General features: G+C 66.2%; 1 protein-coding gene across 1 annotated transcript in view; it reads left to right on the top strand.

The window, feature by feature from the left end:
* The window catches only part of LGR6 (leucine rich repeat containing G protein-coupled receptor 6), an 82,674-nt gene that overhangs the window by 65,457 nt on the left and 4,235 nt on the right, over positions 1–12,982 (top strand). Inside the window, exons 7-16 of the mRNA XM_068985807.1 lie at positions 3,954–4,022; positions 5,612–5,683; positions 5,843–5,914; positions 6,612–6,680; positions 7,396–7,467; positions 8,258–8,323; positions 8,971–9,042; positions 9,239–9,310; positions 10,458–10,583; positions 10,905–11,056. Of these exons, the coding sequence (XP_068841908.1) occupies positions 3,954–4,022; positions 5,612–5,683; positions 5,843–5,914; positions 6,612–6,680; positions 7,396–7,467; positions 8,258–8,323; positions 8,971–9,042; positions 9,239–9,310; positions 10,458–10,583; positions 10,905–11,056 (842 nt within the window). The remainder of the gene's footprint in view (positions 1–3,953; positions 4,023–5,611; positions 5,684–5,842; positions 5,915–6,611; positions 6,681–7,395; positions 7,468–8,257; positions 8,324–8,970; positions 9,043–9,238; positions 9,311–10,457; positions 10,584–10,904; positions 11,057–12,982) is intronic.

Here is a 12,982-nt window from a genome sequence, read left to right as displayed (position 1 = left end):
TTGCAGCCATACCCAGGACGGGGAGACTCCACCAGGTGAGCCTGTTGGTGCAGCTGAAAGGTCACTCCAGGGGTCGGAGCCCGCGGGGCATGGAGCGCTGCTCCGTGAGTCGTGGGAAGGCTCCTCCAAGCCTCTGGAAGGATGACAGCCTCTGCTTCCCATTTTAAAAAGATCTCTTAGGCCGGTAATAACGCTCAGAATTCTCCAAGCCGGGCTTCAACAGTGCGTGAACCTAGAACTTCCAGGTCTTCAAGCTGGATTTAGAAAAGGCAGAGGAATCAGAGATTCGTCAACATCTGTTGGCTCATACAGAATGCAAGGGAGTTCCAGAAACACATCTGCTTCACTGACGATGCTAAAGCCTTTTCCTGAACAAACCGAAGAATTCTTAAAGAGATGGGAAAACCAGACCAGCTTACCTGCCTCCCGAGAAAGCTGTGTGCAGGTCAGGAAGCAACGGAACCAGACGCGGAGCAATGGACGGGCTGGAAACGGGGAAAGGAGCCTGTCAAGGCTGCACAGTGTCACCCTGCTTACGTAACTTGCATGCAGAGGACATCGTGCAAAATGCCGGGCTGGATGACGCACACGCTGGAATCGAGATTGCTGGGAGAGATATCAGTAATATAAAAAATATCAATATCTCAGATACGCAGATGACACCACCCTTATGTCGAAAGTGAAGAGGAACTAAAGAGCCTCTTGATGAAAGTGAAAGAGGAGAGGGAAAAAGTTGGCTTAAAGCTCAACATTCAGAAAACTAAGATCATGGCATCCGGTCCCATCACTTCATGGGAAATAGAAGGGGGAAAAATGAAACAGTTAGAGGCTTTATTTTCTTGGGCTCCAAAGTCACTGTGGATGGTGACTGCAGTCATGAAATGAAAAGATGAGTGCTCCTTGGAAGAAAAGCTATGACAAACCTAGACAGCATATTAGAAAGCAGAGACATCACTGCCGACAAAGGTATGTCGAGTCAGAGCTGTGGTTTTTCCAGTAGTCGTGTATAGATGTGAGTTGAACCATAAAGAAGGCTGAATGCTGAAGAATTGATGCTTTCAAACTGTGGTGTTGGAGAAGACTCTTGAGAGTCCTTTGGACTACAAGGAGATCAAACCAGTCCATCCTAAAGGAAATCAATCTTGAATACTCATTGGAAGGACTAATGCTGAAGCTGAAGCGCCAATACTTTGGCCACCTGATGCAAAGAGCCAACTCAGTGGAAAAGACCCTGATGCTGGGGAAGATTGAAGGCGGGAGGAGAAGGGGACGACAGAGGATGAGATGGCTGGACGGCATCACCAACCCAGTGGACATGAGTTTGAACAAACTCTGGGAGATGGAGAAAGACAGGGAAGCCTGGTGTGCTGCAGTCCACGGGGCTGCAGAGAGTTGGATGCGACTTAGTAACTGAACAACAGCAACAGCTTGGGCAGTGGGCCCCGGACTCGAGGTCAGGCCCTGGTGTGACGCCAGGTCAGCGCAGGGCCCCGGACTCGAGGTCAGGCCCTGGTGTGACGCCAGGTCAGCGCAGGGCCCCGGACTCGAGGTCAGGCCCTGGTGTGACGCCGGGTCAGCGCAGGGCCCCGGACTCGAGGTCAGGCCCTGGTGTGACACCGGGTCAGCGCAGGGCCCCGGACTCGAGGTCAGGCCCTGGTGTGACACTGGGTCAGTGCAGGGCCCAAGTGCGGTCACCAGTAGACCAAGGCCCAGGGTATGGCTCACACCAGGGAGGAGTTTAGGACTTTATTCCTGGACCATGTCCTCGCCGGCGGGGGGCAGGGGCCACGTCTCCTCAGCAGGTGGCCCTCCTCCACGTGGTGGCGTGGGGCCTGGGCATGCCCAGGGCTCTGGCACTTGGCCTCCAGCTGGTGGAAGTGGGGGGAGGCCACAGGGGCAGGCCGGCTGCTTTGTAAAGCCTGCTCTCCTGGTTCTGTGGGGAGGACCAGCCCTGCGGCCAGGCCGACCGTGGGGAGCTGGGAACCCCGAGATCCCAGCTGCGCCTCCTTTCACCAAGGACGGCAACGCGGGACAGAACTCCCTGTGGCCGTGGGGAGGTTCTATCGGGGCCGCTGACACGGCGGCCAGCACTCGTGACCGCGCGGTTGGAGTGTGGCCCGTGATGCCGAGCACAAAGCCCTCAACGTTACGAACGTGTCACGTGCGTGTGCAGCCGACGGGGCAGTGTGGCTGCAGACAGGGGACGGGGCTTGGAGCGGACGCAGCGGCCCCCCCGCGCGGCCCGGTCACGCTGGGCGTGGTCTGGAACCTTCTCCTGTGTCTGTGTGCCTTCCCTCAGCCGTGGGTGTAACGCGAGCGCTGCCCGCGAGCCCTCCCGAAGGCTCGGAGCTGGCGAGGGCGTGCGGGGACGCCGTCAAGCAGGGAGAAACCAGGCCGGCGAGCGTGCGTCCCCCCCGCCTCTCCCGGAAACAGTGCCGTTTGCTCGGCCATCCCCCCGCCTCCCCACCACCGCCTGCAGACCACGCTCTCCACCTGAGGTCCAGCCTGCGCCCACACCTGGACCGGGCCATGACCCATGCAGACCCACCTGTCCGCCCCTAAGACCTGCCTGTGCCCGCATCTGGCCCGCTCCCCCGCCGCCTGCAGCTCCGTCCACACAGGCCGGCACCTGGGCTGGTGGGACCCACCACATCCGGCTGCAGCCGCTTGGCCCGCTGTCTAGACGGCGCTTCCCGTCCACCTCGCTGCCGCCCACTCCCCCTGGGTGTGTCTGGGGCTGGCAGCAAATGCCCTCCGCCCCGAGCTGGTTCCTCGGGGGGCAGAGGGCTGGCAGGGGTGTTCCTGGGCAGTCAGACCAGAGGCAGCGTCCGCGCGGCCCCCGATGAAGCAGAGCTTGGCAGCTACCCAGCTTCTCGAAGCTGTGTAGACGTCCAGATGGGAAAACTCAGGCTGCCTCTTGGCGTGTGGCTTGCAGAATTCTTTTAGGCATTTGCACCATTTTTATTCTCCCACGTATTTCTGTAAAAATAGCCTTTTGGTTTACATGCCTTTTACCACGTGTCTTTCCCACTGTCTGTCAGGCCGTTCCTGGCAAAATTCCTGACCAGAGGCTGGCGAGAGGGCTGAGACCGCTCAGTCCGGTGAAGTAGCGAGCTCCCAGGGACCCGCCCGGCCTTCTGCCCCAGCAGCCAAGGGTGCCGCTCAGGGCGCGCTGGTGCCTCTCGAGCCCGGCACCTCCGGGCCGCCCGTGCGTGTCTCCCGTCGGGCTCACCATCTCCACCTTCCCCGACTCACGTGTGGAGGCGACAGGTCTGCTGGCCACGGCTCTGTGCCAGGGCCCTGCTGGGGTTTCGACAAGAAGAGAGCAAAGCTTGTGCCTTCAGGAGCTTGCATTCCAGTTGGGAGAGGATGTCTCTGTCAGGCGTTAGCGTGCTCATGAGGAAAGGCACGCGGGCTGTCTCGTTGTCTCTGCCCTGTGGACGCCCCCAAAGCCCTGATCCGTGGTGTGAAAGACGGTTGCAACTTCTTGCAGACCTCTGTGCCCATCGCCCTGCGGCCGGGCGTCCACTCGGGGCTGGGGGCCAGGGGCCTGGGTGCTGGCCATCGGCAGCCCCCCGTTGAGGCCGTCATCCCACGCAGGGCAGTGGGCCGGCTGGGCTCCCCTCGTGGCGGGGGTGCCTTTCTGGAGGGGGTTGCAGCGCAGGGCTGGGGTGGGCCCGGGGGGCGTCCAGGGCCTCCCCCCTGCCCCGGGAGCTGCAGTGTTAACCTGCCCCTGCTCCCGGGCCCCTCCTAGCCACCACTGTCCCCGAGGCCCGAGACTCTTCTCAGCCCTGGGCCCTTCTGAAGGGCTGGTTCTGCGCATCAGCACAGTATTTCCGCAGACGGATCTGCGGCCAAGCAGGCCCTCCCTTCAGCCAACTCAGAGCCCAGCGTCTGTTGCCCGGGCCCTGACCCCCGGGAGCTGCCCCCAGTAACCGCCGCCTCCTTTCCAGAGACCTGAACTACAACGAGCTGCGCGAGTTCCCCGTGGCCATCCGGACGCTGGGCCGCCTGCAGGAACTGTAAGCGCCTCTGTAGGGTCCGGGGTGTCCTCTGTGTCCGCAGGCCCCCATGCCCTCACCTCCCAAGGTCGCGACCCCCTCCTCCAGGCCAGCAGTCACAGGCCTCACTGCTCGGCCCGGAGCGTCTCCAGCTGGGCCGTCAGGGGAGCTGGGCCCTTCTGGCCTGGGAGAGTGAGGCCGGCCCCGCCTGGAAGGCCCGGGAGCAGGCCTCACTTGTGCCTTGGGGCCCCTCCTCAGCCCCCACCCCCGGGGGCGACGAGGAGCCCTGCTCGTCTTAATCTCGGATGGGTTGCTCAGCACCTGCTCTGCAGAGCGCCTGCTGGATGCACGCTGGGGTGAGACAGTTGGAGGTGTGCCCAGGCCCCCGAGGACACAGAGCTGGGGTCAGGACAGGGCGGCTCAGGGCCGGCGTGTAGGTCCGGCTCTGGACTGTCTCCTCAGCGATGACGGTCTGGGTGTCCAGAGGGCACTGCGGGCTGACGGGCCTGAGGTCAGCCTTGGAGGCTGCGTGTGGTCAGGAGGCGATCGGGGAGGGAGAACGAAGGCGGAAAGCCCGACAAGAGATGGGCGGGCAGAGGGGCGGCCTGGGGTGGCGGGGGCAGCCCCTGTGGGGAGCAGCCACAGGCAGTGGGCCGGGGTCTGTGTGCAACCGGTTCAGGTGGTGGAGGTTTGGAGCCAGAGCCCGAGCCCCCAGGCCACATAGGGTCTGCCCCGCTGCTGTCTGTGACCTTGCGGGCCAGGCTCACGTCACCCTCACCTGGTCCAATGCTGGCAGGGGTGCCGGGCGGCAGGTGCGGGGCCACGGGGGAGGGTCCCAGGGGAACGGCTGCCTGTCCTCCGGGCCTGGAGCCCTAGACGAGGGACACTGCTCCAGGGAGGGCGTAGGGCTCCGGGGAGCATGCCGGGGCAGCAGGAGCAGCAGCCGGGCGTGTGTGTGTCCGTCTGTCCATTGCAGCTGAGGACAGGGCTCGCACCTCTGGCCCTCGGGGCTCGGCGCAGCCCTGCCCGAGAAGTGGGTGGTCAGGCGTGGGAGGAGCAGCCTCCCGTGGGGCCTGCACGCACCTGGCAGGCGGGCGCTGGTCGGGGGTTTAGTGACTGATGGTGTCGGGGCAGCTCAGAGAGGACCGTGTGTCCCAGTCCAGCGTTGACTTCGGACGGTTCTTCCTGACGCCAGACCCGCCGTTCCCGGCTCCCAGAGCCCGGCACTCGGTGGGGGCTCCAGCCACCGTTTCTCCTCCTCGGCCACGGGTGTCTCCCCCCGGCCCACCCCTCCGTGGCTCTGCTCCCCAGTTCAGGGCCTTGAGAGCAAGCCCACCTCCCTTTGGCGCCCGCGTCTCCTCCGGGAGCCCCGTTTCTTTGAGCTCCTGCATATGCCCTCCCAGGGACCCTGCAGAGCTCTGCCCGCAGGGGTCCGGGCCTGCTCCTCTCCCCCTCACCCCCACCCCAGCCCGCTGGCTCTCCTTCCCAAGGGTGGCAGAGCCGGGAGGGGGGTCCCCAGGGTCCCCGGCTGCGTCCCTCTGGCCCCAGCCTTCCTGTCTGGCTGCCGGAGGGCGTCCTGTGGCCCCCCTGATGCCTGTGTTGTCCCCCAGGGGCTTCCATAGCAACAACATCAGGGCCATCCCGGAGAAAGCCTTCCTGGGGAACCCTCTGCTGCAGACCATGTGAGCCCTTGCTCCTCTTGGGGGAGGGTGTGGTTGGCTGGTGGGATGGGGGAGCTCCCCACGTGCTGGTCCCGGTCTTCAGGGTGACAGGGCCAGAGTGGGGAGCGGACACGTGCCTCGCCCGCCGGGAGGGCAGTGAAGGTCTCATCTGTCCTGCAGACACTTCTATGACAACCCGATCCAGTTCGTGGGGCGGTCAGCGTTCCGGCACCTGCCTGGGCTGCACACCCTGTGAGTTGGCGCCCCCCCGCCCCGATCCCCCAGTTGGGGTCCTGCTCGAGTGGCCCCGGAGCCTTGGCCCGACCCCCAGACACCCCATGTGTGGCTCTTCAGAGAGCCTCCTTCGGGACACTGCGCACGGCAGCCCGGGGCCACCCCGAGTCTGTGGGGCACAGGCTGCACCTTCACGTGTGTCCCCAGCCTCACCCCAGAGGCCAGCGCTGGGCCCCAGGCCCTCCCGCTTGGGTGCGAGCCCAGGGCTCCTCTGGGTCGGGCAGCGTTCACCCGGCCGGGCTTCTGTCCCGTGGGGGCCATATGGCCCCTGGGCTGGGGTGCCCGGTGTGGAAGGTCCCAGCAGTGACCCTTGGGGAGACCCGCTGCCCAGCTCCAGGGAGCCCCCCCACAGCCAGAACTCCCCCAGAAGCACGCAGGCCACTGCTCTGAAACTGGGTGGGTCCCACGGGCCTCACCTGGGCCAGGCTGGACGGAGCTGACCTGGCCTCCTGGGCGTCTGCCTCCCCCGAGGCCGGAAGGTCTGGGGTCGCTGGCGGAGGGTCGGGGGCACCCCTGGATGCCGACTTCACCCTCCGGTCAGTGGCGGTGGGTCGGGGGCCCCCGGATGCTGACCTTGCCCTCCGGTCAGTGGCGGTGGGTCGGGGGGCCCCTGGATGCTGACCTTGCCCTCCGGTCAGTGGTGCTCTGCCCCCAGTTCCCTGAACGGCGCCACGGACATCCAGGAGTTCCCAGACCTCAGAGGTACCACCAGCCTGGAGACCCTGTGAGTGGACGCCCCCCACCACACCCTTGGACCCTAGAGCCCCCAGACTAGGCTCCCCGAGGTCTGGCCGTCTGCTCCAGCCTGGCCAGGGGCCCACAGTGCTCCCACTGGGGGCAGGGCAGGCGGCTTTGGGGGAGGGGGCCACTCCCATCCTGGGGTTTCTCACAGTCCCTAACCCACCGAGGAGTGCAGAGGAGCCCCGAGGGGTGGAGGGCTGTGACGCCCGCCTCCTTGGCCCCCTGGCTCCCAACTAATGTCCTGAAATGTTGGGGTGTGGGGGGTCCTCAGCGCTAGGCAGGCCCCCAAGTCACTGTGAGAGAGGGGCTGAGCAGTCAGGGGACCCCAGAGCCGGAAGCTCTGCTGAAGGACGGCGTGCTCCCCGAGGATGCCCTTGGCTCAGGTCTTCTCGGGACAGCGGTGCCCATTCTGCCGGCCCCCACCCCGCTCCCCGAGTCTCCCTGCTGGCTCTCCGGGCACAGGGGCACGGGCGTGGGGCTGGGGTTCCATGCACACCTGCCCGTGGCCCCACGTGGGCTGCAGAGTCCAGCCCCTGTGTGGTGGGAACATGGCGGGGGTGTGGCTGCAGGACCGCTGCCCGGCTGTGCCTCCCCGCCCCCTCCCCCGAGGCGCCCCCACCCTGGGCCCCAACTCCTGAGCTCCAGAAAGCAGCGGGCCCGAGTGGAGGCGGCGTGGTGCAAGCCTGTAGTCCTTGCAGGACGCTGACCGGTGCAGGGCTCCAGCGGCTGCCCCCGGGGATGTGCCAGCAGCTGCCCCGGCTCCGTGTCCTGTGAGTGCCTCCCTGCCCTCCCCGCAGCCGTGACCCGGCCTGGCCCCTCCGGCCTCCGCCCCTGGGTACTCTCTGCTCTTTCTGGGGGGTGGGGGAGCTCGGGCTGAGAGAGCTGCCCAGGAGTGACCAGGCCACCTCTGCTGGTTCCGGCAGAAGCCCCAGTGATCACGGTCAGACCAGGGCCGAGGCCCAGCTCCGCCACCTCCCGCCGGGCAAGGCCTGGCTCCCCTTCAGTGGTCCTGACCTCGCGCTCGTCGTTGGGACGTTTTGGAGGGTGGGAGGCACCGGCAGGTGGTAGATCCCCCCGGGGTGGTTCTAGTGTTTCCCGAGTCCATGACGGAAAGTGCGTCCTCCCGGGACCACGGAGGGGCTTCAGTGTGCAGTCATGGGCGGGGGGCTCCCGCTGGGCCTGCACGCCCACCGCCGCCCCTGGCTCGAGACCGGGTCCAGCCTGCCACCAACAGGCGGTGCGTCCTTGGGGGTCCCGTCCCCTCCTATGCCTCAGCGGGATGAGGGTTGCCAAGGGATCCCCAAGGGCGTCAGCTCCGCGCCTGAGCCTCGGCCAGCTGGCGCGGCAGCCCTCGGGCCTTGCTGGCTGCCTCAGCGCCCTCTCAGCTCCTGCACCCCAACCCCGGGCCCTGCCGGCGTCCCCCAGGCCTCCTGTGGACGAAGCGGCCCTCGCCGCCCCTACAGTGAGGAGGGGGGTCCCGAAGGACACGGGTGCAGTGAGGAGCCTGCCCAGCCGCGTCCCCGGCGGCCGGCTCCCCTCACCACCCCTGCCTGTCCCCAGGGAGCTGTCTCACAACCGGATTGAGTGGCTGCCCAGCCTGCACGGGTGTCAGAAGCTGGAGGAGATGTGAGTCTGAGGCAGGGCCCGAAGGTGGGGCTGGCAGGCATGCTGACCTTCTGCCCCGGGCTGGGGCCCAAACGTGCCTCAGGGCGCTCCTCGGGGGTCGGACAGCACGAAATGTGGCAGTGATCAGGGCTGGACAGGGAGCAGCTGCGGGCCTGCAGGGGCCCCAGGCTCTCATTTTCCACAAACGCACACTCACACACGCGCACACTCGTGTCCAGGAGGGAACCTGGGCTGCAGGATGCACGAGGACAGCACCCCATCACAGGCTCTCCGAGCTCCTGTTTCCCCAGCGCGGGGCCCACAGACCGCCGTGTCTGTGCCCTGGGGCCGGGCCGGGCGAGTCCTGCTGTCCCGAGGCCCAGGGTCCACCTCCCACTCAGACACCGGTCTGCTGGCTCTGCTACTGGAAGAGGGTCTGGAGGGCCCTCAGGGTGACGTTGGTGGGACCCTGGAAACTCACTCCCCTGGAGCCACAGGGATGGTCCGTAGCTTTAGTTTTCTGACCGACTGTTACCTAAGGCAGCCGGGGCCCCGTACTCCCTTAATCCTGGTGACTTCTGCCAGCTGGGTCCTTCCCTTTTCCCAGTGTGCGGGGTGGGGGCAGGAAGCCCTCAGCCCTGGGCTCAGCAGGCCTCTTGCTGCCCTAGCGGCCTCCAGCACAACCGCATCTGGGAAGTCAGAGCCGACACCTTCCGTGAGCTCACCTTCCTGCGATCCCTGTGAGTAGGTGGCCCGCCTCCCCGCGACCTCTGTGAGTAGGGGGCCCACCTCCCTGTGATCGCTCTGAGTAGGGTGCTCCCTGCACGCCTGCACCCTGTGAGCACCCCAGCGCCTCCCTGCACCCCCGCACCCCAAGGCAAGAATGACAGGTCCTCCGTGTGTGTGCCCCCTCTCATCACGTCCTCTCTCCCACAGGGACCTGAGCTGGAACGCCATCCGATCCATCCACCCTGAGGCCTTCACGACCCTGCGCTCCCTGGTTAAGCTGTGAGTGCGGCTCTCCTCCTGGGTGCTGCCCGCGGTGGGGAGGGCCCAGCCCAGGGGGGTCGCCTGTGGGTGTGGGACACACACTGGAGGGCCTGGCTCTGACCTAAGGAGCCCCCTCTGGGAGCCCTGCAGGTCACACGCTGCCTCGGGCCCCAGGCGGGGGGGCCAGAGCGTGGGGGTTGGGGCTGCAGAGTGGGGGTCCCCCAAAGAGCCGGGATGTGCGTCAGCGTGGGAGGGATCCTGGGGCCCTCCAGGCACGGCGGTGCAGGCTCTCCACTGCGTCCTCAGGCATGTCCGCCAGCGACCCTGCAGCCCTGCCCCTCACCGCAGAGGCACGCCCAGGTCGGAGGCCTCACTCACGGGGCCGGGACTCAGGGTCCCCAGTGCTCATGGCCCCGCGCTCTGGGCCCCAGGCCACACTCCCGACCCGCTTCCCGCCCGTCTGCTCAGCAGCACCCTGGGCAGTGGCGGCCATGGCATCTTCATCCCCCTGCTTAGTGGGGTGGGGGGGCGGTATCTGCACCTGCCTGGGCAGTGGCGGCCGTGGTATCTTCATCCCCCAGTCAGTGTGGGGCAGCATCTTCATCTGAAAGGTGAGGCTGCTCAGGCTCTGGCAGACGCGACCCCCTGGCTTCACGGGGACAGTGACGGGCCAGGTTTCCTGCTGGCCAGCCCAGGCCGGTCTCCATGCCGCACGGCCTGTGGTCGCGCTGTCTGGTGTGGACGTCTGGCTTCCTCTGATGTTTCTCCGGGGGAGCCGTGGGCATCCTCGCCTCTGGCTCCCAAGCTGACCCTGAAACACAGCGGGTGGCCGAAGGCCTGGGTGTGGCCAGTCAGTGCGCCCTGTTCCCAGCTCTGGCCCCTGGGTCCTTGGGGTGCAGGGGCGAGGCCAGCACAGCAGGGGATCCCCTGGGGAGGGGTTGGGGCTCCCATGGGACACGGTGGGGCCCGCAGGTGTGGTGCCCGGGGGGGATGGCGGGGCGCCCCTCCGGCAGCCCCGCAGGTAGGCGGCCCCAGGCGAGCGCCCTTGCCGCCCCACCACCTCTGCCTGGCGTCTGTGGCCTCTCTGCCTGGGCACCTGTCCATGCCACAGCACAGCCTGCCCCAGCCTCCCGCTGACCGGAAACTGGTCATGTCCGTTGTCCAGGGACCTGACGGACAACCAGCTGAGCATGCTGCCCTTGGCCGGGCTGGGGGGCCTGGTGCACCTGAAGCTCCGAGGGAACCGCGCCCTGTCCCAGGCCTTCCCCAAGGACAGCTTCCCCAGACTGAGGTGAGGCTGCCCGGCCCCAGGGCGGGGGCACCCCGGGCCTCGCCCCAGGAGCAGCCTGCAGGCCCCAAGTCTGGCCCAGACCGAGCCCCTGGCTAGCGTCCCCACCCCAGCCCCAGCCCTGGGGGACCCTGGCGAGGACAGACGCAAGACGAGGGGAAGGCGCCCGGCCTGGCTGGGCCGCGTCGGGGGCCGGGAGAGGAGGCTGGAGGGGCCGCCGGGCCATGGGAAGGGGCCGGGAGGCTGCCCGTGGGGCCCTGGTGGGTGGAGGGCAGGCGCGGGCAGAGTCCTGGTCTGGCTCAGGCGTCGGTCTCCCCGCCCCAGGACCCTGGAGGTGCCCTACGCCTACCAGTGCTGCGCCTACAGCGGCTGCCCCGGCTTCTTCACAGCCTCGGGGCCGCGGGGGCCCCAGCACCCTCCCCCCGACGCCCAGGACCCTCCCAGGCGGACACTGGCCGACCAGGCCGAGAGCCGCTGTGAGTGACCCGCCTGGGGACGCAGGTGACGGGGAGGGGGTGGGTGGGCCCGCAGGGAGCGGCAGGGCTCCAGGACCCGGGGCAGGGGGAACCGCCTCTGTTCGGCCCGTCTCCAAGGCCAGGGGAGGGGTCTGTGAGCCCTCTGCAGCCCCCAGGCTCTCAGAGCCATGCCCCTCACAGCCCTGCCTGTCCACACTCCCTGTGGGCCACAGCGCCCCCACGGGGCCCCACTCCCACCTCGCAGGGCGTTCTTAGAGCAGGCAGCCCTTTTCCATCAGCTGTAGCCAAGCACGGTTTCGTTAATTCAGTTTAGCCTGTTTCCAGAGAAAGTCCCCTCATGCCGTTCCCAGAGCCAAACACCGTCCCCGGCAAGTCTCCCCGGTGACTTACAGGGGCCCCGGTGCTCTGGCCTCGCAGGAGTGACCCCTCACCCTGACAGGACCGCCTGTGGGCTGGGCTCTCGGATGACGGGCGGAGAGAAGGGCCTCCCTGGCTAGCAGCCTGCTGCAGAGCGCAAGCGGAATCCGGAGGGGGAGGGAAGGGCTGGGCCCCCTCCTCACCGCGAGGCAGTGCAGAAGCGAAGCAGAAGAGCCAGGTCTAACCGTGGGTGAGGCCTCCCTGCGGGCCCAGTGGTTAAGGACTTGCCTGCAGTGCAGGAGACGTGGGTTCGATCCCTGGGTCAGGAAGATCCCCTGGAGAGGGAAATGGCAACCCACTCTGGTATTCTTGCCTGGAAAATCCCATGGACAGAGGAGCCTGCAGCGACAGTCCATGGGGTCACAAAGCGTCGGACGCGACTGAGCGGCTAAACCACCACCACTGTGGGAGAGCGTCCAGGACCGAGCAGACGGCCGGGTTCTAACTGGATGAGGCGGCTCTCAGGCCAGGCCGCTGCAGGCCTGTTGGAGCCTCTGTTTCTCATCCTTAAAGCGGGAGCAGTGTTCGCACCCCACAGACTGGGGAGACCACAGATGCGCCCAGGGTCCTGCTCAGAGGGGAACACGCAGGCGGGAACACGCAGGCGTGTAGCCAGGAGCCCCGGAGGCCAGCCTGGGCGGTGGCAGTGCAGAGCCTCCCGGGCGGGTGGACGGCCGGCGCTGGCCCAGCAGATGTGTCCCCAGGGCGTCTGCCATCCGCCCATGAGGGTCCTGCCTTCCTCGAGGTGTAACTTTCCACCAGGTTGAGGTCTTGGAAAACCACAGGCATCGGGATGGTAGGGGAAGCTGGGCAGGGTCCCCTTCCTGAGGGTCCACGGAGCCAAGAAGGGGCCAGGACGCGGGCCACGGCCACAGGAGCTTTACTGGCCCCTCGGTCAGTAGCTTTACTGTGACCTCCAACCTTGGCCGGAGCCCTCCGGCTTCCCCTGCGCTTCCTTTAGGCATCCCCGAGCTCCTCTGCAGAGCGGGAAGGGTGGCGAGGGGTGGACCGCCAGGCTGTGGGCACTGCCCGGCCCCCGGCCTCCTGGGACGACTCCCATCTGCAGCAGGAGCGAGGCTCCACGCAGGATGGCAGCCCTGAGCCAGAGGCGGGGACTGGTGTGACCCGGCCGCCCGCCTGGCCTGGCCCAGACCCGAGGGTGCGCTCACCTGGCTCCTTCACCTTGTCCAGTCCAATTCCAGAAACCAGATTCTTGTTCCTAAGACAAAGTCTTTCAGGAGTTCCCTCGAGGTCTCATGATTAGGACTCAGCTCTCACTGCCAGGGACCCGGGTTCAATCCCTAGTCAGGAAACTAAGATCCCACAAGCCACTTGGCCAGAAAAAAAAACAAAAACCTCTTCCAGTGATGAATTATCACTTCAAAACAGGATTTCGTCTTAATAATCTATAAAATGGTTTACATCGTTTGTTTATCACTTCAGTATTCTTAAAGAGTTCGTGGCCCCTGAGATGTCCGCCCCCTAGGACACTCCAGGCCCTGGTTTAAG

This window comes from Capricornis sumatraensis, chromosome 14 (genome assembly GCF_032405125.1).
Source record: "Capricornis sumatraensis isolate serow.1 chromosome 14, serow.2, whole genome shotgun sequence".
Classification (NCBI taxonomy): domain Eukaryota; kingdom Metazoa; phylum Chordata; class Mammalia; order Artiodactyla; family Bovidae; genus Capricornis; species Capricornis sumatraensis.
Note: the sequence above shows the minus strand (reverse complement) of the source record. Positions and strands in the feature narration are given on the sequence as shown.